Source organism: Perognathus longimembris, chromosome 7 (genome assembly GCF_023159225.1).
Source record: "Perognathus longimembris pacificus isolate PPM17 chromosome 7, ASM2315922v1, whole genome shotgun sequence".
NCBI classification, from domain to species: Eukaryota; Metazoa; Chordata; class Mammalia; order Rodentia; family Heteromyidae; genus Perognathus; species Perognathus longimembris.
In genome coordinates, this window is record NC_063167.1 from 49,178,800 (window position 1) to 49,203,477 (window position 24,678).

At 39.1% G+C, this 24,678-nt stretch overlaps 1 protein-coding gene across 1 annotated transcript in view; it reads right to left on the minus strand.

Moving 5' to 3' along the window:
* Ankrd13c (ankyrin repeat domain 13C) overlaps nucleotides 1-22,623 on the minus strand; it is a 62,443-nt gene extending 39,820 nt beyond the window's left edge. The window contains exons 1-3 of the mRNA XM_048351563.1: nucleotides 21,780-22,623; nucleotides 5,001-5,042; nucleotides 53-157 (exon numbers count right to left, since the gene is read on the minus strand). Of these exons, the coding sequence (XP_048207520.1) occupies nucleotides 53-157; nucleotides 5,001-5,042; nucleotides 21,780-22,200 (568 nt within the window). The 5' untranslated portion in view covers nucleotides 22,201-22,623. The remainder of the gene's footprint in view (nucleotides 1-52; nucleotides 158-5,000; nucleotides 5,043-21,779) is intronic.
* Nucleotides 22,624-24,678: the final 2,055 nt, after the last annotated feature.

Consider the following 24,678-nt stretch of genomic DNA (forward strand, 5'->3'; position numbering starts at 1 on the left):
AACACATCACTTTGTAGAATGTTTATCAACAATAGTAATTCATATTGCTTACTCATCTGTCTATCTCCATAGCTGATGGCTTCTGCCAGAGGGCTCCATCCCTGAGCATTTTTCACCTTTACTGGAGCATTGTGAGCCAAAAGTAAATGGGCACATTCTGCAATATAAATAATATAAACAACACTATTATGAAATAGCATGCAATTTTTGGAATCGCTATAAAATATCATACAAAAGCTTAATAGATCAAGTTAGTGTAATATTGTCCTACATATAATTAAAGAATCAATTCCTATGTATCTACAAACCAAGTTATTTCAGATCAAGCAAGCATCATCCTCTATGCACAAAAAATATTATGTTCACTACTAATTGTGTCTAAGACCATTGGAATGCATCTATAAGCTAGAAACTTCAAGATTAATATACATGCAAACATATATTAAATAGTAAGACCCAAAGGATAATGTGTATACCTGTAATATCTAATGGAAAATCCTTATTTTAGAGGAAAAATGTATCTTCAAAAAAGGACCTGTAATGCTTCCATAAACTCTTACTTTTCAAAGTTTGTAATTCTTTGAGTTTGAGAAAACATTTCCACCAAAAACAAAACTCTGCTTTTGACTGTAAAGACAAATCTAAACAGTCTTTCAAGTAATCAAAAGAAATCCAAGTACAGACCCTTTTTTAAAAATAGTAACAGTAGGTCAAGGAGACAGGGGAAGGCAGACTAACAGAGAAAAAGAATGGGGGAATACATAATATTCAGTGTACACATATATTACAAGTTACCAGGTAACTTGGGGGGATGGGTGAATTTGGGAAAGATGGGAAGAATGATGAAAGGAGTGACACTGATCAAAAATGCATTGTACTTAAGAGTTGATATGTGGATAGTTGAATTGAAAACTCTTTGTACAAATAAAGGTTTTTTGTTTGTTTGTTTTGTTTTTGCCAGTCCTGGGGCTTGAACTCAGGGCCTGAGCACTGTCCCCCCTGGCTTCTTTTTGCTCAAGTCTAGCACTCTACCACTTGAGCCACAGCGTCACTTCTGGCCTTTCCTATATATGTGGTGCTGAGGAATTGAAACCAGGGCTTCATGTATAGGAGGCCAAGAACTCTACCACCAGGCCATATTCCCAGCCCCAAACTATACTTTTTAAAGGTACATTTAGCAGATAAAAAGTTTATAACTGACACTCAGCAAATTTAGGCAATAATCATATATTTATGGCCTTGTATATGCTAGCCAAGAAGTTTATTATTGAGCTACATTTCCAAACACTAAATGCCACTTCTATACAAGTAAAAGTAAGATCTACCTATCACAGAGTTTACTGTATTGAAAAACACTAAGTAAATTAATAAAAAGAAAAATAATATAATGAGTACCATAAAGAAAGTAAAGATATTCTGTCACTATGAGGTGGATAGGCTAAGGGTGAATAAAAATGGCACTACTTTAGCACTATTCCTAGTGCTCAAAGAATCTATACCAATAGGAACCTTCCTCAGAATAAACTAAGTAAAAAAATTTCAATTCTTTAAGAAAGTCTGCTTAGCCAGGCACTGTTGGCTCACGCCTGTAATAATCCTAACTACTCAGGAGGCTGAGATCTGAATATCACGGTTTGAAGCCAGCCCATGGAGGAAACTCTGTGAGACTCTAATAAACCACTCAGAAAAAGCCAGATGTGGGGCTGTAGTTCAAGCAGTAGAGTGCTAGACTTGAGCAAAAGAAGTTCAGATACAGAGCTAAGCCCAGAGTTCAAGCCCCAGGACCAGCAAAAGCAAAACAAAACAAAACAATAAAAGTCTGCTAAAAATATGTACAACAAATTAGAAGAATGATGATTTTACTGCTTTAGTGGTAAAAACAGTAGAAACAAGTGAAAGTCCATCACAGAATACTAATTAAAATGTATTGCATCTGCATTACTAAAGTAACATTTTAAAAGGATAGTTAAAAGGGACAGAGGATCTGCTTGAATTACCAGTCACCTACTGGCCAAATTTAAGAAACTGAACACCAGAAAGAAAATAACTATAGCATTATCAAAAATAATTGACATGAACCAATAATAGGAAAGGTGATAGGTTCTTTGCAGTGAATAAATAACATTAATAATAAAACTGGAAAACATATAAAACAGCACTCAATGTAAACTCTGATTTAAGCAAAGGATCTCAGTAAATGTTAAAACTACCAGGTAAAAGACACTGCACAAGAGGATTTTCACATGCTGCCAAGTATCACCTTAAGATTATTTACTTATTACAGAAAAATTACCCTTTTACAGTGAATATATTTAGAGATCATCAACAAACAATCAAATTTAGCAGCATTAACAGTGGGATAGCCAACTGAGATCTGAAGACAGATGTTTGAAGCCTGGCCAGGCAAGAAAGTCTGGAAAACTTCTCTTATCTCCAATGAATCACCAAAAATGAAATGAACTGTGGCTGGTGGTAGAGTATCAGACTTAAGCAAAACAGCTAAGGGACAGAGTCCTAGCCCTGAGTTCAAGATCCAGTACAGAAACAAAACAAAGCCCAGTTAATTGCCAATCTTGAATCATCTATTCAAGTGTTTCTTAAAATACAAACCACTGAACTATGTAATTCCTTAACATACTTATGAAAAGAAGAAGCATCAAATATCTCTTCCTGAGTTGGAACGTCACAATGCATATTAGCCTATAAAATTCTAACAAGTTACATGATAAAGAAAACTGCTTAACTTTTATTAACCTGTTTTTCAAATCAAAATTTTACCTGGAAACTCTTATTTTCCACTAGCTACCCATCAATATCCCATGAAACTAATGTTTCATGAAGCACATTTCACAACAGATTGATGTAATGGTAATACATCCATCTAAAATTAGATTATGTATGTTTCATTTTTGCTAAATCTAACGTACCAAATAAGGAAAGATTCTAGAACAGAAATTATATTGCTAAACTGAATATTGGCTAACTTTGACAGTATCCTTTTTATTAGTTTTCAGTGAAAAGAGGGAAAGGTAGTACACCATAAGTTGAGGTTCTGAAACCAAATGCTCCAAACTGAAATAGAGACTCCTGTACTCTCAGGGCTATACCTTCTGGCTATAAAATGGGGGTAATAGTACATCGTTATTTTAAAAGATTAAGTGAATAAATACACATAAAATGAAGTATCTGCCATATTAAAATGATCAACACATTTTAATTATTTCTTTTGGGGTAAGTATTAGGATTTGTCTCAGAGCTTTGTGTCTGTAGGGCAGGCTATCTTCCACCTGAGCCAAGTTCCCAACCCTTTTAGTGTATTTTTCAGATAGGGTCTCAAACTTTTTTCCCAAATAAGCCTTGGCTACAACTGTCCTATGTATGCCTTTTCTTAGTTGTGATCATAGACATGCCAGAGCATATTTTCTTAAAATATTTTTTAAAAGACGGTGACTCAGCCTGTATAATCCTAGCAACTCAGGAGGCTGAGATCTGAGGATGGCAGTTCAAAACCAGCCAGGGAAGGAAAGTCCCTTATCTTCCAATTAACCACCAAAAAAGCCAAAAGTAGAGCTGTGGCTCAAATGGTAGAGTACTACTAGCCTTGAGCAAAAAAGTTCAGAGTCAGTGCCCAGACCTGAGTTCAAGACACAGGATTAATGCACACATGCGTAAACACACACACACACACACACACACACACACACACACACACACACACAAAATTATGAAATGTATTTAAATTTTAAAAATGCAGCTGGGAGTAAGTAGTGGCCCAAATTTATAATCCCAGTTGTTCTGAAAGCAGGATTAAATGATGGTCTAGAACTAGCCCAGGGCAAAAAGGAGATACTCTAAACCCTAATTAATAATAAATGGACTATGGGTATGACTCCAGTGATGGAGTGCTTATTTAGCAAGCACATGGCCTTGAGTTCAAACCCCAATACAAAGCAAGGCATAACTGGCTCATTTCTGATACTGAGGAAGCCTAGATCTGTGCATCACAGCTCGAAGCAAGCCTGGGCAGAAAAGGCCACAAGATTCCATCTCCAAAATAATCAACAAAAAAATCTGGACTGGAGGTGTGGCTCAAGTGGTAGAGGAGGGAATAAACAAATAATCACGTTCTTATAATTTTGTATCATAAGTATGGTGGTTTAAACCTATAATCCCAGCCTCTCAGGAAACATATTGATAAGAGTGAGGCTCAGGGCCAGCCCAAGTAAAAATATTAGTGAGATTTTTATCTCAACAAACAAGCTAGACACAGTGAATTATCCCTGTAATCGCACCAATGTTGGAGCTGTGGATAAGATAATCCCTGTCTTAGGTCAGGCTTGAGCAAAGAAAATAAGCCCCTTTCTGAAAAATAAAAAGGCTGGGGTCATGGCTCAAGTAGAAGAATGCCTGCCTAGTAAGGCATGAGAAGTTCAAACACTAGAACTACCAAAATAAAAAGACTTAACTTTAAAATTTAAGTTATGTAAACAATATCTCATATTAAAAATGATAAAAATAGTTCTCATAAACATAACATTAGTAAACCTTATTACTTAGAAATAAGTCTTCGGAAATCATATATATTGCTAAATAAAATTTTCAACTAAGGCTGGGAATGTGGCTGAGTGGTAGAGTGCTTGCCTAACATGCCCTGGATTCGATTCCTCAGTACCACATAAACAGAAAAGGCCCAAAGCTCAGGGATAGTGCCCACACCCTGAGTTCAGGCCCCAGGACTAGCCAATAAATAAATAAATAAATAAATAAATAAATAAATTCAACTGGGGGGAGTTTTAAAAGACGTAAGGTTACTACTGGATTTGCCTTTGCTCTCTACAAAAAGGGACTATTAAAAAAGAGAAAAAGCGTTTATTAATCTTAGTAAACTAAACTAAATTCAATTACAAATGAGGTAAGCTTTATAAAACTCAAATGGTAAGACTCATACTGAAATTTTAAACTCAACATACATAAGCAAAGTTAAATATTAAAATACTTACCTTTATTTCCTAACATCACAGCAAGATGTAAAGGAGTGTTTCCTAAAATAAAAGACAAAATACATAAATTAGAAGATAGAATGTAACAAATTTTAAAGGTGGTTTTTAGCTTCTTCCAAAATTTCAATTACAATTTTAAGCAAAAATATGACTGTAAAAATTACTGTATAATACTCTATAGGATGCAAATTCAAAGTCCTAGAATGCCACAGTTCCTAAGCACCCTACACTCCTCCATAGCCCTATCCCCCCAAAAAAAATCCATTATATCTTTAAGATCTTCCCTAAACAGACTTTAGAACAAAAATGCCATTTTTCTCCTTTTGCAAACAATTTAAATATTTACATCCTTGAGGACAGACAGCATTAAGACCCAGTCTCAGTCCTTGTATTGTTTAGAATTTTTCTGCTGTTAGAAATGTGTATGTCTGTAAACAAAAGCAATACTAGTGTCCCAGCTTTAAATAAACAACATTAAAACAGATACATAGGAAATAGGACAAAGCTGAAACTAAAGATAAACATGACTTAAAAGTATGCACTTTGGGCTGTATGTTGTAATCAATACTATAAAATTAATTAATTTCAAAATGGCAACACAGACAACACTTAAGAGCCTATAATGTTCTTGATTAATTTTTTTTTTAAACTGACAAGCTGGGTGCCAATGGCTCATGCCTGAAATTCTAGCTGCTCAGGATGACTAAGGACTGCAGTTCAAAGCCAGCCTGGGAAGGAAAGTCTGTGAGACTCTTGTCTCCAATTAACTACTAAAAAGCCAGAAGTAGAGCTCTGGCTCAAGTGGTAAAGCGCTAGCCTTCAGTGAAAAAAGAATGTTCACGGGCAGTTCCTGACTCTGAGTTCAAGCTCCAAGATCAGCAAAAATATCCTGAAAATAATAATTGAAAATAAAACGGTTAGTAAATTTTATGTATATACAGAAGTAACCAAGTCAAGAATTCTGGCCAATAAAATAAGCTAATCATTATAAATGATCATATGATAGACATCAACAGACTTAACTATGTTTCTGGAAACATGTAAGATCTCCCCAAATGTTTCAGCTTGATGAAACTTCCCAACATAATTCAATACATATGCATTTGCTTCACAAAGGTAGAATTGATTTGTTGAAAAAGTCAGAAAGACACTACTTTGTACAAAATTTAGGAAACAAAACAAACTGAAAATGGAAGTTTGGCTTATTTAAGTGGTTGAGCCACCAGCCTTGAGTAAAACTAAAGCACACAGACAAATGCACTAGGATTTGTTATTTCTGTAACTTTACAAAATGAATAAAAAGCAATAAACCCCTAATTTATAGTAAATCCATTGACCTTGCCTATAAGAATAAGCAAACAATAAATAATACATAGGGCTTAATTCATTATGTTGTTCAGAAATTACAAAGTACAAATTTCCCTTCATAATTACGCAGATACCTACTGTTTAGAAACAAAGCCAGGCACTAGCTACTCCAAAGACTGAAATATGAGGACTGTGGTTGGAAACTAACCCAGGGCAGGAAAGTCCATGAGATGTTTAGCTCTAACCACCTAAAAACTGGAAGTGGCACTGTGGCTCAAACTGGAAGAGGGCTAGCACTGAGCAAAAAAGTTCAGGGACAGTTCCTATGCCCCAAGTTCAAGCCTCACGACCAACAAAAAAGGAAGAACTGGGGCTGGGAATATGGCCTAGTAGTAGAGTGCTTGCTTCATATACATGAAGCCCTGGGTTTGATTCCTCAGCACCACAAGGTAGCGCCTTGAGCAAAAAGAAGCCGGGGCAGTGCTCAGGCCCTGAGCTTAAGCCTCAGGACTGGAAGAAAGACGAGAGGAGAGGGGAGGGGGGAGGGAGAGGAGGAACTAAGCCTTAAGCCAAGCTCCAGAGGCTTATTATACCTGTAATTCTAGCTATTTAGGAGGCTGTGGTTTGAGGATTGTGGTTCAAATCCAGCCCAGGCAAGAAAGTCCATCAAACTCTAATCTCCAATGAAAGAAACACCAAGAATCCAAAAGTGGAGCTTTGGCTCAAGTGGTAGAACACTAGTCTTGAACAAAAAAAGCTCAGAGGTAGCGCTCAGATCCCAGATAGCACTCAAGCCTCAGCCCCAGCCCCCCCCCCACCCCAAAGAGACAAGAAAAGAAATAAATGAATTTTAAAACTGTCCTAACTGTAGGTATATTGTATTTCAGAAAGACAAAATTCAGCCCTCGGAATATTTTAAGCTCTGTATTTCCTTAACAAAATTTATGTGAGAAAAAAATGAAAATAGAAAGAGAAATGAAAAAGTATTTTAGTTTTAGAATTGCTGATTATAAACCAGATTGAGAATACGTAATGAAGAAAAAGGAGAGTTTCATCCAGGCATTTTATATACAAAGCTAGTAAGCTTTCTTTCACATGTTAAAATCAAGGATCTATCTCCCAAATATACTAAGGATTCATGTGTGCTATCTCCCAAATATACTAAGGATTCATGTGTGCTAAAAATAACTAGTGAATTTTTTGCACTAGGAATTCAGCAAAACAAAATGTTTCTACCATGTTCTATTGAAACACGAACAATGTAAAACAGTAATGTATTCATAACAGATGATCAACCATTTGTGGGTTGGGTTAATAAACTATTCTGTGCCTTCATGGGCAAGCATAATATAAGAAAAAAACACAACATGAATAGTCAACAGTAAGATTGTTTTCCTCCTTTTCAACATACTTAAACTTCCTAAATTTGCATTCACATTCTGTGACAATTTACCAAGACCAAAAAGTCATCACAAAAAAGTAAGCAAAATGTATTAACAAATCAAGGCAGAGCAGGGTTTTGCATATCTGTAACCCCTAGCTACTCAGGTGGCTAAGATCTGAGGATCCTAGTTCAAAGCCAGCCAGAGCAGAACAGTTCATGGGACTCTTTTTCTTTTTCTTTTTTTTTTTTTTTTTGCCAGTCCTGGGGCTTGAACTCAGGTCCTGAGCATTGTCCCTAGCTTCTTTTTTTTTTTGCTCAAGGCTAGCACTCTGCCTCAGTGCCACTTCTGGCCTTTCCTATATATGTGGTGCCTAGGAATCGAAACCAGGGCTTCATGTATACGAGGCAAGCACTCTTGCCACTAGGCCATATTCCTAGCCCCATGGGACTCTTATTTCCAAACAGCCAGTAAAAAGCTGGAAGTGGAAGTGTGGCTCAAGAGGTGAAGTGCAAGCCTTGCATAAGTAGCATCTAAGTCCTGAGTTCAATTCCTAGTACCGACAGACACAGACACAGACACAGACACACACACACAGACACACACAGACACACACACACAAAGTAAATACAATTAAAACCTGTGTTACTTGAAAAAGCAGAAACATTCCTTTTTTGTTATCCAGTTTTTGTCTGGGTTTCTGTTTTTTGAGAAAGGGACTTGTAACCTGGCAGCAGACCCTATCCTACCTCTTCCTTCTGAATGCTGAGATTATACACATGGAAAAATACTCCATTTTTTTTACTTTTAACATTCTATAAAGAGTTTCCAGTAAGTACTTCCCTTCTATTTCCTCGCCCTGTCTCATGAAACTACATCATTTCTTCAGTAAGCCAGTTTTTCAAGATTTTACAACACATATTGTTAACCTGTCCTAAATGTTCCTTCTCCATTTGCTTCATATGGTTGGTAATACTTTCTTCAGACATCATCTCTTCAAGGAAGCTTTTGTTCTGCTCTCAAAGCAGTTAATATACCCATTTTGCTGCAGCATTTTTACCCTCGACTGTTCTGGTAATTTTATGTGTTAATTATCTGTCTCATTCATTAAGATGAAAAAACCTCAAGAAGACCAAATACTTTTCTTGATCTATGTATGGCAAATGTTTCACATGCATTCAAAATATTACCAAGAAGCACGCAAATCAAAATGAGAAAAAGAAAAAAAAACTTATAGAAACATTATAATTAAAATGTAACTCATATCACCTTACAAATTCAAATGTTTCCATAATCAGGTAATATAATTTGAAAGGCTTTAGTGTCTTCTTTCTTTTTTTAATTTATTGTTGTTGTGCCAGTACTGGAGCTCGAACTCAAAGGCCTCAAGCTTTCAAATGGCTTTTTCACTCAAGGCTGGTGCACTACTACCTAAGCTATACATCCACTTCTGGGTATTGTTTGCTAGTTAATTAAACATAGAACTCTGGGGGACTTTTCTTCCTGGACTGGCTTCAATCCATGATCCTCAGATCTTAGACTAGTAAAGAGCTAGATTACAGGCATGAGCATCCTGCCCCTGCCAATGTCCCTGGCATTTTTTAAAGTACATTTTAGAACACACTTATAAAAACTTCAAGGACTGACTGGGAATGTGGCTTAGTGGTAGAATGCTTGCCTTGAGCAAAAGCAGCTCAGGGACAGTACCAAGTGGAATTCAAACCACAGGGGGGAGGGGGGAAAAAAAAACAAAAAACTACCAGGGCAGTGCACTTGTGGCTCACGCCTGTAATCCTAACTACCCAGGAGGCTGAGATCTGAGGACGATGGCTTGAAGCCAGCAGGGGCAGGAAAGTCCACGAGACTCTTACTCCAGAAAAACCAAAAGTGGTGCTATGGGTCAAAGTGGTAGAGCATTAAGCAGAAAAGCTCATGGACAGCGCCCAGGGCCTGAGTTCAAGACCCATGACTGACAAGAAATAATAAAATAAACCACCAGGATCTGGGTATCCTGGTCTCAACAGTCCAGGTTGAGACAAGAGGATGGACAGCTTAAGATCAGCCTAGACTACCCAGTGAAACTCTGGGGGTTCTTGTTTCATTGTTGTTTTGTTTTTAAAGATAAAAAAGTTAACCAGGCAATAGCTCTGATCTATACGCCTAGCTACTTAGGAGGCTGAGATCTGGAAGATCATGACTCAAAGGGCAGAAAAATTTTACAAGACTTCATCTCCAAAGTAGCTAGCAGGAAGCCAGGCCAGTGATGTGACTCAAGTGGTAAAGCACAAGCCATGAACAAGTAAGGCCCTATATTAAAGTCTTGAAAAGTTCTTCCAAAGGAAACTTTATGTTCCTTATTTTTATTTTTCTTCTATCTTGTAGATGGACTATTTTTATTATTCTGCCTTGTTTTTGCATGTATCTGATAATGCATAATTTTAAATTTAATTTTCTTTTAGTAATCGTAAGTATTGCCTTGTCCTGTACAATAGCAATATGTAGTTTCTATGCATTTAAAATGCATATTCCAAATTTAGAAATGGCATGAGTGGGATTTTGAAGACTTACCATGAAAAATAAAAAATGTTAAAATACCCAAAAAATACACAGAGAAAAATACAATTTTAAAAAATATTTTTAGGGCTGGGGATATGGCCTAGTGGCAAGAGAGCTTGCCTCGTATACATGAGGCCCTGGGTTCGATTCCCCAGCACCACATATACACAAAACGGCCAGAAGTGGCGCTGTGGCTCAAGTGGCAGAGTGCTAGCCTTGAGCAAAAGGAAGCCGGGGACAGTGCTCAGGCCCTGAGTCCAAGGCCCAGGACTGGCCAAAAAAAAAAAAAAAAAAAAAAAAAAAATTTAAATACTAGGCAGAAAAATACCTCAAAGATGTTTTATATTGACCTTGTTGAATTTTTTGGATATATTTGGTTAAATCACTAAAATTAATTTCATTTTATTTTCTGTATATGGTTAGTAGAAATTTTGTAACTGCATATGTGGCTTGTATTTTATATTCAGTACAATCCCTAGAACTCAGCTAACAGCATGTATCTATGATTTATCAAGGTTTAATATTTGGTGGTATTTCACTCCCTATTCAGAGCAACACAGTAACTTCAGAACACTTCATTCTCTCTAGACTTATAAGCTACTATCATCTAGTCTCATATTTTTCTTTTGGTTTTATAGTTTATATCCATTTAGGCTTATTCTTTGCCTGGCTTTTCATTCCTTCCAGCAAGTCTATCTTCCATCTAATTCCTTTCTGGATATGTGTATGTGCTAGACCTGGGGTATGAACTAAGGGCCTCTGAGCTACTGTGATCAAGGTTAGTACTCTACCACTAGCCACAGCTCCACATTTGGCTTTTTGATAAGAATCTCACAGACTTTCCGGCCACAGCTGGCTTTGAACCTTGATCCTCACATCTCAGTCTCCTAATTTATAAATGCACTTTCAAAGAACCACTGGAGTCAAAACAAGACGACACAAAAAACAGAATTGTTTCAGCAAAGCAAAATGTACTTCTATAGAAGGGTGCACCATCAACAAAAAACCTAGCAAGCAAGCACTCCCCATTTATCCCAAATGCAGAAGCCCCTGCCCCTCGGTTCAAGTTGGTTGAGCTCAGATTCTCAATCTGCTACAAATTGTCAAGTTGTAAAATGGGTTAACAAAGTGACCATTAAACCTTGAAATAAGATAAACAGTACACAAGCAATCTCAAAACATACCCACACCCATTGCTATTTTTAGAACAATCAGGTATATCTTCTGAGGTATGTCTTAAGTCTATCCAGAAACAACCAATTAAGAAAAAGCCTAACATTTCAGAAATCCTTCCTTATCCCAAAGCAGTTCCTCTTTCCCTTTATCTGCATATATTGTCTTAGCAGAAAAATTAACAAGAGCCATGCCAAAGCTAAGAAATTAAAAGACGACTTTCCTCAAGAATAGTGAGGATTACAGGCTTGAGCCATAACTGCCTGGTTAACTCCTTTATTTTTAAATGTGCTTTATGGTGGCTGGGGATATGGCCTAGTGGCAAGAGAGCTTGCCTCGTATACATGAAGCCCTGGGTTCGATTCCCCAGCACCACATATACAGAAAATGGCCAGAAGTGGCGCTGTGGCTCAAGTGGCAGAGTGCTAGCCTTGAGCTGGAAGAAGCCAGGGACAGTGTTCAGGCCCTGAGTCCAAGGCCCAGGACTGGCAAAAAAAAAAAAATAATAAATAAAATAAATGTGCTTTACGATAAACTTTATTTTAAATTTTTTATTTTATAGTGTTGGGGAAGGAACCCAGAACATTGAGCATGCTAGAAAAGCTGTCTACTATAAGGTCCACCTCCCCACCTCCCCCCTTCCACGCAGATACCCCTAGCCTAAGTCTCTACCCAACTGTCTAGGTAACTGGCACACATGGAGGCACTTACCTCCCCTTTCTCTGAGGTCTCATCCTAATCCACCTGGCCATACCTTCCTGCCCCTGCCCTAGATAAGGTAACACCCAAGGGTGACTCTCTTGAACAGGCAAGGGACCTCTGCATGGGGCCCTCCCTGGGGTGGACTTTACATCTACTACTGAGCTACATCCTGAACCCCAAAATTATCTTCCTTGTAGGTGAAGAATAACTTTCATTGTTTCTTTCAGTGACAAATTCTCTCAAGTTTTCCAGTTAATGTCTATTTGACTTCTATCTTAAAAGAGCATTGTACTAAGCTTAAGATTCTTCTTAGTATTTTCTTCAACATTTCATGAGGTATTATTTATTATAGGTTCCTTTTGTTGTTGAGAAGTCAAAGGTTTTTACATTGTTGCTTTGAAAGTATTGACTTTTTTTCTTTCCTGGCTGCTTTTCAGATTTAGTTTTTAATTGTCAGCCAAATGACTCTGATGTACAATTAATTCTTTATTCTGGTTACACATCTTGAATTTTGAATCAAAACCTCTCAGGAATATTGGGAAATTCTCAATAATTCTCTTTTAAAATATTTAGTCCTTTTCTGTTTCTTCTCTCCTAGAGTTCAGTCAATACAGAACTTCTCTTCCGGCTCCACTGCTTCTTTCCTTTTAAAAAATTCTATTCCCCTTCCATCCTTCATTAAACAATCAATAATTTCTTCACATCCATATTATGGATCACAAATTCTGACTTCTGTGTCATCTAAACTGCCAACCCCTTTAGTTTTTGATTTCATTTTTCCATTTGAGAATTTAAATTTGGATCTTTTATATTTAATCCTTATCATTTCCAACTCTTTACTACAATAGTCTATTTGTCTTTTATTCCTCAAGAGCACTGTAAATATTTTTATTTACTGCCTCCCTTTATTAATTATATGCCCTAATAGATCTACTTCTTTTTAGTTTCTCCCTGTTCTCATACATGCTTATTTCCTCATAATGCTAATCATCTTCAATTATATGTTGGATGCATGATTTAACTATATAATAAACTTGAAGCCTAAGAAACAAATCCTCAAGTCACTGAGTCTTTAAAGGCCTGGGTGCTGTTCCTGAGCAGCTTTTGTTCAAGGTGAGTAGTGTTCTATCACTTGAGCCACTGCTCCAATTCAGGATTTTTGCTGGCTGTTGGTGATGAGTCTCACAGACTTTCCTGGCTGGGCTGGCTTAGAACTGTCATCACATCTCAGGCTCCTGAGTAGCCAAGATTACATGTCTGAGCCACTGGCACCTAGATGATTATTTCTGCTATATGGGTGAGGACACTAAACTGACTTCTGGATAATCTATTCTAGGGTTTGTTTGTGTTCCTAGGCCTGAGAAATGACTCAAAGCGTACTCCAGTCTGTATCAAAACTTATTACCCTTCAATCCATGCATATTCCTACAGTTTAGCAATTCAAGCTTGTAATACAAAGAGCAGTGTGTTTTGAGATATCCACTGAGTGACAGTCCCTCATCTGCATCTTCTGTCCTCAGCAAGACTGTCAAAAGTTTGAGGTGAATTTCCTCTGGCGTATGCAACGTGGCTACTGTATATATGCCTACCTGATCTAGGGAAGGGAAAGAAAAATGAGGGTGTAAGATATCACAAGAAATGTACACACTACCCTATTATGTAACTGTACCCCTTTTGCCCAACACACAAAAAAAAAGTGCTCTCAGCCTCATAACCACTGAAGCAAAATAAACTTTAAAAACTAGACTCACAACTTCCACCATCTAGGCCCAGTTTCTATTTAATCAGCTCTCCATTGCCATTCAAATACAATAAGCTATTCTTGCTTGTTCCTACTGAAGACTGGCCCTAATTATCTAGTCCACCATTATAGGAAGCAAAAATACCATTTTGATTTTATTTGTAATATTCTGGTTCCTACTTTTATTACTCAATGCATAAAGGTAATGTATAAGCATGACTATACTTTCTATTAAAACTAACCACCTGAGGTTAAAATAACCCCAGTACTTACACACATATACAGCCACATAAAATATAACCTGAAGCATGTACTACAAAGATGCCAAGTCAATATTTTAAATGATAAAACAGTATCAACATTACTGTCACCTATTCAAGAATTATTCTCTACATATATGACAGACATGTACAGTTGGTAAAGCCACTCATCTACATAAACTCAACTAACTGCATCTCATACTGCTCAAAGTAAAAGCAAATCCCTCAACTTTGCTATAGTATCAGACACTGAATTTCCTAGTTTCCTCTCCAATTTTCTCATTTCCAACCACACTTCTTGCTCACTTTCTTCCACACATATTGGTCTTCCTATTCTTTGAACTTGGTACAATCTTCCAGATATCTGCTTCCTACTTTGCTTTAAGTTAACTGCTTAATATCAGTGATATCTTTGCTAACTCTAACCTAGACAAAGTAATTACTATCTTCTTATCCTGTATTTCCAGCCCGCTATCCTTCTCACCTTGCTTTACTTTACACTGAACATGTCTCGTTAACAGTCACATCATATTTTTACATGGTCTAACTCTCACATTAGACTATAAACTCCACATTAGAATATAAGCTCCACATCAGAATATGAGATGCACATTAGAATTTACGAGGAGGAACTTTTGTCTATTTTGCTCACTGTATTACCCCAGTACCTAGAATACATAAGTAGGAAGGAGTTCAACATGTATCCACTGAATAAATGAACCAAAAGAAAGAACCAAGATTCTCCACAGTGACAGGCCCTCTCTCTTTCTGGTTATCCTCTTCTACCTCTACAACTAGGACCAATCTCTTTCTTGTAACTGGGTCCTCTACTATCTCTATTTCTTGCTGGTGAGTGCTGAAAGTGGTTCCCCACTCTCTCCCCTGTTTTTTCTCATTTCATCTCAGGTATCCCATTGTCCTGTTTCAGGATGTGGGTAGCAACAGGTCAGACTAGGAAGAAAAGCCTACAAGATTCCTTTCTGGAAAAAGCTTTCTGACTCTTCTTCCAAAAAGATGTGAAGTGATATGACAGGCAAATGAGCCATAGGTAGTCAAGATGCTAGTCTCTGCTGTGAAGTACTTGTGTATGTTTAGCTATCCTACCATGGATGTTCCTTGCTTGTTTTGCAAAATTACATTACTATTATGATTCTGAGAATATAAATTTTCGTAACTATGTAAGTGATCTTAGTACTCCAGATACTGTATAGATGTATATAGGAACTAGGGAAGGGAAGGGAACACCAAAATTGAGAGACAAAGGATAAAAGGACAAAGCATTGCAATAGCAATACAAAACTAATTGGTGTAAACCAACCACACTCATGGGAGGGGGAAGAAACTGGGGAGGGGGAAGATGGGGGAAAAATGAGGTAGGAGGTAACAAGTTGTATAAGAAATGTACTTGATTTACATATGAAACTGTAACCCCTCTGTACTTCACTTTGAAAATAAAGAGGAAAAAAAACAAAAAAAAACGAGAAAGCAATGTCAAAATCTATTTTTACCCTATAAGAAAAAGAATTCACCCTAAGAAAAGGCAGGTCTACCCAGTTGTCTATGGAATAAGCATAAGAAAATATGCCCAAGTTCAGAGCTGAGAAAAGCATAGCCTGAATTAACTTTTTTGCCAGGCATTGTAAGAAAACTTAAAAGATGTTTTTAACAGGCCCAGTGAATTAAATAAAAGTTCTCCAACTTTGAACCTTTGCCCTACTTCTGAGCTATTCTCTGATTCAGGCCATTTGCAGTCACCTTGGAATCTAAGAAAGAGAAAACTCAATGATAAATATCTACTGTGGAAGTAAAACAAAAAAAGAAATGCATTCTATCATCTTAAAGAGACAAAAACTCTGGAGACCACTTAGTTCCTAGTTCGGTTCTTTTCCAGAAAAGAATAAACAACTCTATATAAAAAAAAGACTGAGATAAGAGTCAAGTAGGCCATACCTGTAAACTGGAACTGTCTGAATTATGCATACCTTCCCCAACCCCAGTACAATTCTTCCTATTTAACAATTCTTCCTATTTAACTTGAAGCTAATTTCTGTACTCTGAAATGGTGCTGTCTTCCCATGGCTGCCATGTAATAAACCTCCTTTCTCTGCACTTCACCATGTCTCTATATTGGGGACAGGTGGCCAGGCCTGTGACTCCTGACTTTGGGCTGGGGTTTAAAACCTCAGTTTAGTATATGCACTCAAGAATCCAAATGTGATGACTTAGCACAGAGTATGATAATCCTACATTTAGGACTTTTCTAAATCTCACTAACCAGTCAGTGGCTTTTGCTGAAAGGTACTTAACACCAAAGGCAAGAACAAGAAATAATATTAATTGGTATTTCTGCTATGTAAACTTTCAGAGTTAAATATTCTGTCATTTGTGACAGTTGGTGCCCTGACTGTACATCTACTTATTTCAGAGAGTAATCATAAACCAATTTGCAAAGAAGCAGGACCTCAAAGTTGGATCTGATACCAAACATTGAGATGGCATCTAGTTTGGGGGGCAATCTTCTGGATTTCAGTAAGAAATAATAGGTGTGACCAGGTGAAATTCAAGTAAACTTCACAGTAAAACCTCAAACGGAGAATACCAGCTTTAGTTTACAAATGGCTAATCTTTGAATGACATTTCAATCTGATTTCTCAGAAATGGTACAGCAACAGAAGCATATTGTTTGCTTACCTAGTCCTTAGCCAATTCTCCAGGAGCTGCACTCATTTTCTAACCTAGCACATCCTGTCACTTACATACACTGCTCCCCCCATTAAAGTGAATGTTATTACTTGGGGGTGATGACTCACTCCCATAATACCAGAAGTCTGAAGCTGAGAGCAAGAGAATTAAAAAATCAAGACCAATCTAGAGCCAGAAACCAGCTCTCACCTGTCCATGAGACTGTTAGGTCCAATTAACCACCAAAAAGCTGAAGTGGAACTGTGGCTCAAGTGGTAGAGAACTAGCCTTAAGCAAAAAAGCTCAAGGTCAGTTCCCAGGCCCTAAGTTCAAAGCTTAGTAAACAACCAAACAACAACAAAAAAAAACAGACCAGTCTGGACTAGACAGCAAGTTGAAGGCAAATCTGGGGGACAAAATAAAATCTTGTTTCAAAGCAAAAGAAAACAGGAATGACATTATCTTGGGACAGCCATACTAGCTAGAACTCAGTCTGCAGAGGAACTAGTATTACGGGCATGAGGGACAGGTGTCCAGCTTACTAATGTTCTTTCAAAGGTATTCCAACATTTCAGCACATTCCTGGTAAAAGTAGTTCAGCAGTAGTTTAGGTCAGGATATTTTTTTTCTTTGTCATGAAGTGTTTAGCTTTCAAAGCCATCTTTTCTCAGAGATCTATTTCACATTACTCTTTTCTGTCAACCATCATCAAAGAATGTAGTGACAAAAGCAATGTGGAGAAAAAAACTTCAAAGGAGCATGAAAGACATATATATATATATAATAAACTTAAAATAAACATACAGCATGTCCACTCAACAAATTATCCTACTTCCTTAATTCTCAAATGCAGTTTTCTTCTTTCTTCTTGAATCCTTGTCTAAAGAAATTTGTCAGGGGCTGGGAATGTGGCCTTGCGGTAGAGTGCTAGCTAGCCTAGCATGCATGAAGCCCTGGGGTTCAATTCCTCAGCATCACATATACAGAAAAAGTGCAAAGCGGGCACTGTGGCTCAGGTGGTAGAGTGCTAGGGTTGAGCAAAAGGAAGCCAGGGACAGTGCTGAAGCCTGAGTCCAAGCCCTACCACTGGCAAAAAAAAAAAAAAAAAAACAAGAAATTTATCAGGTACCAAGCAAAGATGTAAATGTTAACCATTTCATCATCACCTGAGTTACTATCAGAAACATTCCCAACTAAAATTTAACTTAAATTTAAATTTTTAAATATTGAGTCTTCAACTATAATGGTCACAGTACATTCAAACTCCTATTATTATAGGAAGAATATTATAATTACTGTGAAAATTAACTGCATATGAAGAGGGCTTGTCACACCAGGCAATATAATTAAAGGCATTAGAAAATTTGCACATATACATAGAGCTAGTTTGAGCAGTTACTATGTCCAGTTCTCATGGGCTTGACCTCAGGGCCCGGGTGCTGTCCCTCAGCTTATTTTGCTCAAGGCTAGCAATCTACCACTTGAGCCACAGCGCCACTTCCAGCCTTTTCTGTTTATGTGGTACTGAGAAATCAAACCCAGGGCTTCATGCATGCTAGGCAAGCACTCTACCACCAAGCCATATTCCCAGCCCCCATTTTTTTTAATGAACTATCTTAAGCAAAATACCAATGTCTTGGCCCCTTAGCTACTCAGGAGGCTGAGATCTGAGGATCAGGGTGAGACTCTTATCTTCAACTAACAACCAGAAAGCCAGAAGTCAAGTGATAGAGCACTAGCCTTGAGCACAAAAGCTCTGGGATAGTGCCCAGCTCTAAGTTCCAGCCCCAGTACCAGCACAATTTTTGTGTTTTTGTTTTGTTTTTGCCAGTCCTGGGGCTTGCAGTGAAGGTATGAACACTGTCCATGGCTTCCATTTGCACTTGAACCACAGCATGCCACATCCATCCTTTTCTGTTTATGTGGTGCTAAGGAATCAAATCCAGAGCTTCATACATGCTAGGCAAGCATTCTACCGCTAAGCGACATTCTCAGCTCCCCAGCACAAAAAAAAAAAAAAAAAAAAAAAAAGTCTACCCTTATATTCCAAACTACCAAAAGCAAAAAGCAATTCAGAAAAAAATTTCCACTCAACATAAAAAATGGATTACTCTTTAATTTTATACTATGAAAAATGTGGTATTTAACTACAGACATAAAGTTTGTTTTGTTTGTACCAGTCCTGGGACTTAAACTCAGAGCCTGGGTACTATCCCTCACCTTCTTTGCTCAAGAATAATGTCATACCATATGAACTACAGCTCCACTTCTGGCTTTTTATGGTGGTTAATTAGAGGCTCATGGACTCTCCTACCTGATTCACCAAAAGGTGTTAATCAAATTAAGATGAGAGAAAACTGAAAAAGTGAATGAATAGCAAATGAGTCACCAAATTAAAACTCACTAACAAGATAAAAAGAACTAAAACAAAATAAAATTTAACGAATGTAAAATTTAATGAATAAAAATTCAATTGAACTCCTGGGCTAAGATTTAAAAATAAATAAATAAGCAAGCATGCCAGCCAGCTATGAGGTGGCAGAGGCCTGTAATCCCAGCACTTGCAAAATTAAGGTATGAACATCTCTAGTTCAAGTCGAGCCTGTGCTACAGTCAGTGCTACACAAGATCCTGTCTATACAAAGCATCAAATAAATAAGTAAATAAATGCTAAAGGGGATAGATCACTTGAGAAAGCACAGTATATATATTTTTAAATACTGCAACCTTGCCTGGTGGCTTCAGTAGAACGCAACTATGTAACAAGGAAGCTAAGAACTGAGGCTACCAGTCCAAAATTATTCTGAGGAGGCAAGTCAATGGTACTCTATTGTCCAAACAACCAGCAAAAAGCCAAAAGTGGCACTGTGGCTCAAATGGTTGGGCTCTTGAACAAAGGTCCAGACTTTAAATTCAAGCACTAGTAACAGCACCAAAACAAAAATCACCATCATCATCACCTTCAATTGTATAACGGTGTGTTGCTTTCAAAGTCTCTATATGTATCATGTTGTCTTTGCTTATGGCATTACTAAAGTACTAACACTAAGTATCAAATAAGAGAACAAAGTAAAGTTCCACTAAAAAAATGACTATGGTTTTCATTTAACACTTAATAATAGTATTTACTATATTTCAGAGCCATTTAAAACACTTTATAAGGTATATCTTATAAACAATAGGTACAGAAGTTATAAATGTTTAATCGAAGGGTTATCTTGTCAATGGATAAAGTAGCCCATTTACCTGTGCCATTATAAAGGTAGAAAAAGTTCTACAGAAAATGTATGAGAGCTGAAGATTTTATGTATTAAATACAGGAAGGAAAAATCAAGAATAGCTTTAAGGTACTTTTGAGGAGACTTAATATAAGTGCTGGTATTAATTATAATTTAAATTCAAAAAAACAAGTGCTATTACAGAACTATAAAATCAATAGAAAACTTTTATGTGTATGCTGGCCCTAGGCCTTGAACTCAGGGGCTTGGGCACTGTTCGTTAGCTTTTACACTGAAGGCTAGTCCTCTTATCACTTGAGAAACAGACTACCAGCTTCCCCTTGGTTAACTGTACATGAATGAGTCTCAGGGATGACCTTGGAGCTTCAAATCTCAGATTCCAGAGTAGCTAATTACAGGTACCTAGCGTTTACTTTTTGTTTGTTTATTTCCAGTTCTGGGGCTTGAATTCTGGCCCTGGGCCTTGTCCCTGGACTCATTTTGCTCAAGGCTAGCACTATACCACATGAGCCACAGCACCACTTCAGGCTTTTTCTGTGACTAATTGGAGATAAGTCTCATAGATTTTCCTGCCCTGGCAGGCTTTGCCCAGACTGGCTTCAAATCGCAATCCACAGATCTTATCCTCTTGAGCAGCTAGGATTACAGGTGTGAGACCCCAGCTTCCACCTTTAATTTACTTTTTTAACTTCAATTTTTGTCTTAATTATAGATAAGCCTAGCCTCCAAAAGAATTAAAGGAGCTTATTTGACAGGCAATTATTTCATCAATATGCTGTTTTTTTGAGCATGCTACAACAATGTATACAATTTTCATGCTCATTTAAAAGCAGAACCATAAACAAAATTTTCTAGCTACTCAATTTAAAATCGCCTATGTATTAAATGATAAAAATCAGCATCAGCATATTTGCTTTAGTTTTGACACCAATTTTAGTATTGTGCAAGGCACAAACTCCAGCACCAAGGGGAAAAAAACATTCAATTCTAAATTCACTGCAGTGTGTCAAATCCATCATATTACTCTGTGTAACAAAAGAAAGCAAAACCTCGATGAAAACAACAAACACTATAGTTTCTCAAACAGTATAAGAAAATTTTAAGGAAAAAACCCACAATACTATTTCTAGTAAGTCACCAAACAAAGCTACTTATGAACAGTTGTAAAAACACAACAAGCAATGAATAAACAAAACAGCTACCGAGAAGTCAGTTTTTTAAGAATCCAATACCAACCAATTTCTGTGGTTTGGCTTTCAGAACTAAGTTTCCTAAATGAGGAGGGGTGGGGAGAGAGAAGAAGACAACCAACAACCCGGTAGCAGATAAAAATCACAACCAGTTACAGTCTAGTTGGGAATTTGTGGGTTATGCATATGTTTAAAGTTCAAGATACCAAGATGGAAAGAGTTCATAAACAAAAAAGGTTGGATTACAAGTTAACCTAAAATTTCTGAGTCAAAAGTCAGTACATTGTAGGCCTGTCTCAAACATTTTTTTTAAAAATGCTTTCCCGAGAGCACTTTGAAGTGGGCAAGAAGGAACCATCCTCCTGACCACTGGCATGCCATTGCCGAATCGGTTATGATTTACGGGCATTCGTCCCAGATGGTGGGCAAAGGCGAGAGGAATGAAGGGTCTGCTGAGCCTGCGGTTCCAGCGGCCTGGCGGTAACACCACCAGCAACCTAAGCTCGGGGGTAAGGAAAGGTGGAGAGGGGCCAGCACACTCCTCACCGTGATTATCCTTCTGCCCGATATTGTGCGTGCGGATGAGGGAGGAGAGTCTCCTCACATCCCCCTTGAAGACGCACTCATGCACCGGATAATGTGCGGGGCAGCTGCCTCCCTCGGCGACCGCAGCCTCGGGGTTGGTGCCGGCCACGGGAGCCGGGATATGAGAGGCGGTGGTCGTCACCGAATTGTGCAGCGGGGCGGCGGGAGCGCCGGGGGCGGGCGCCGCCTTCAGCTGCAGCCGGTGGTGATGGTTACTGAAGATCTTATGGCAGGCTCGGCCGCCCTTGCCCACCCTGCCTCCCGCGGTGAAGGTGCCGCCGAGGGCGGCCGCCGCTTCTTCATCGCCGGGCTCCAGCAGGTCGCCCTCCTCCTTGCTGGGCTTGTGGTCCCTCCGCAGGGAGCGAATCTTCTCCCCAGTCATCGCCGGCGTCGGGGGTCCGTGCGGGGGTCCCGGAGGGTCACCGCAGGCGACGGGCAGAGCCGGGGCGGCGACGGCGGCGCGAGGCTCTTAGAGCGGCGGCCGGGAGCCTGGGGCGCAGCATGAACTCCCGGAGCGCCCCGGGGCCCGGGACGCCCGCATCTCCCGAAGGAAGTGGCAGCGACTCCCGCCTAGGCGCCGAGGGGCGGACGCGCGCTCGCGGGGACAGGGAAGGGGAAGAGGGAAGAAGGGATGGAGAGAGGGAAGGAGGGGAGGAAGGAAGGAAGGAGGAAGGGAAGGGGGAGTCGGAGCGCTGAGGCCCGAGACGCCGAGAGTCCAGTCACCGCCGCCGCAGCCGCCGCCACCACGGCCTCACGGGGAAAAACAGGGCACGGCCATCTTCCTTTGCTCCTCTCGCGAGAGCTCCCCTGGAGTGTGAGAGGAGAAAACATCGCGATAAGTGAGCTGCTCTCTTCCTCCTCCTCCCCTCCCGCTCCCTCCCACGCACCAATACAATTTCCAGGTCGCCTAGCGCCGGACGCGTCTCAGTCTGACAGCCGACGTCTAGCTTTGCAGGAAGAGTCTGGTCGTGCTGGCCGTGGGCGGCCCGCAACCGCAGCCTGTTGTCGGCGGACGTTCGACGCTGTTATCCACAGCGACTTAAACCTCGGAGGATCCAGTAGATTGTAGTGACGTCGCTGCCCACAGGATGTGATGTCACTGAGATGCACGGGACACTCTACCGTACACATTTACCTAAGCACCTGGCACTGCGTTCCAGACACAGAGCTACCTAGATGAACAGAAGGTCACGCCTGGCCACAAAGAGCTCAGTAGAGGAGGAAAGACAAGTCAAGGCACTGGAATACAGTGTTCGGACGACGACTGACGCTGGGAGCTAATTGTCCAAAAAGAAGTGGGGAGAAGAGGCAAATTTTAATGTTGCGGTTTCAGAAAAGTCACAGTAGAATTTAAGTGGACGACTTTGGAAAACAATGCGCTGCTATTGAGCAAACTCAGAGGAGGAAGGTCCCTCAAATATTTGTTAGATACGTGTTTGGGGAACATGTCAGAATTAATGTATGTGATGGATGACCAGATGGCAAATAAGTGTAACAACCATAAGATTTTGATAAATTAACCAAAGCTGCTGAGCACATAAGGAAGAGGGTATGGAGGAGGGTTACAAAAGCTTTGTAAATATCTGCAACTGTTTTTATCACCAAATTCCTATTTTCTCTGACCGCTGCTTTCTCTTAAAATCCTTCTTTCCTAAATTATATGATCTCCTATGTCCCAATCCCTACTCCACCCACTGGAAAATAAATAAATGAAATCGCTCTGGAGATGTAGATCAAAGGAAGAACATTTGCCTCAAAAGAGTGAGGCTACCTGGCTGGGTGCTGGAGGCTTACACCTGTTATCACATCTGTAGCTACTCAAGTGGCCAAATCTGGGAGAATAGTGGTTCAAAACCAGCCCAAGCAGAAAAGTCAGACTCCAACCCCAATGAATCAGTAAAAATTGTTCTTGGGAGTATGACTGAAGTGGTAGAGGACTGGCCATGAGCGAGAATTCAAGGTACTGCGTTCAAGACCTAGAAAAACCAAAAACCTAGTGAGGGCCTGGGTTTAGACCCAGTTTTGAAAAAAACCAAAAAACCTCTGTTACTAAAACATTCCACTTGTTTTATCTCTCTCTCTCTCTCTCTCTCTCTCTCTCTCTGGGGGAGCGGGCAGTTGGGAGGATTAAGGCGGGTTTGTCTATATTGAAACATTACTGTTGTATATCTAAGAACTTTTGTAGAGAATAAATACATAGATACATAAGTACAGGTATACTAAATACATGTGTATGGATATATCCATGTATATATACAACTCTTTCTCACACACACACATCACACAACATATCCAATCATCACTTCAAAAGAACCTCCTGAGAAATCAAAAGAATGAGCATATATACAATATTTTGTTCTACTGTAATATGCCATATTTATTGTGAACCCTAAGCCTTGCAATAATAGGGTGGATGCTTTTTTTTTTTTTTTTTTTTTTGGCTAAAGGCTAGCATTCTACTGCTTAGAGCCTCCGTTCTACTTGTTTGGCTGCTAATTGGAAGTCTTAGAGACTTTCCTGCCTGGGCTGGCTTGGAACCATGATGCTCACATGTCAGCCTCCTGAGTAGCTAAGATTATAGGTGTGAGCCATCAGTGCCTGGCAGGGGCTGACACTTCTTGTGATAAGCACAATCTTTACAATTATTGGCTGAAGAATCTTTTTCAACTTCAAAACTGAAACACTGCTCAATGTCTTAATTCTACATTATGGCACAAGTTAAGTCTGACTCTAGAGCTACATCCAAAACATGCAGGCTTCTGAATGTCACTGTTTAGACTTGCTGTGCACTGATGGACCACACCTATAATCCAAGATACTCCAGAGGCTGAGATCTGAGGATCCAGTTCCAAGCCAACCA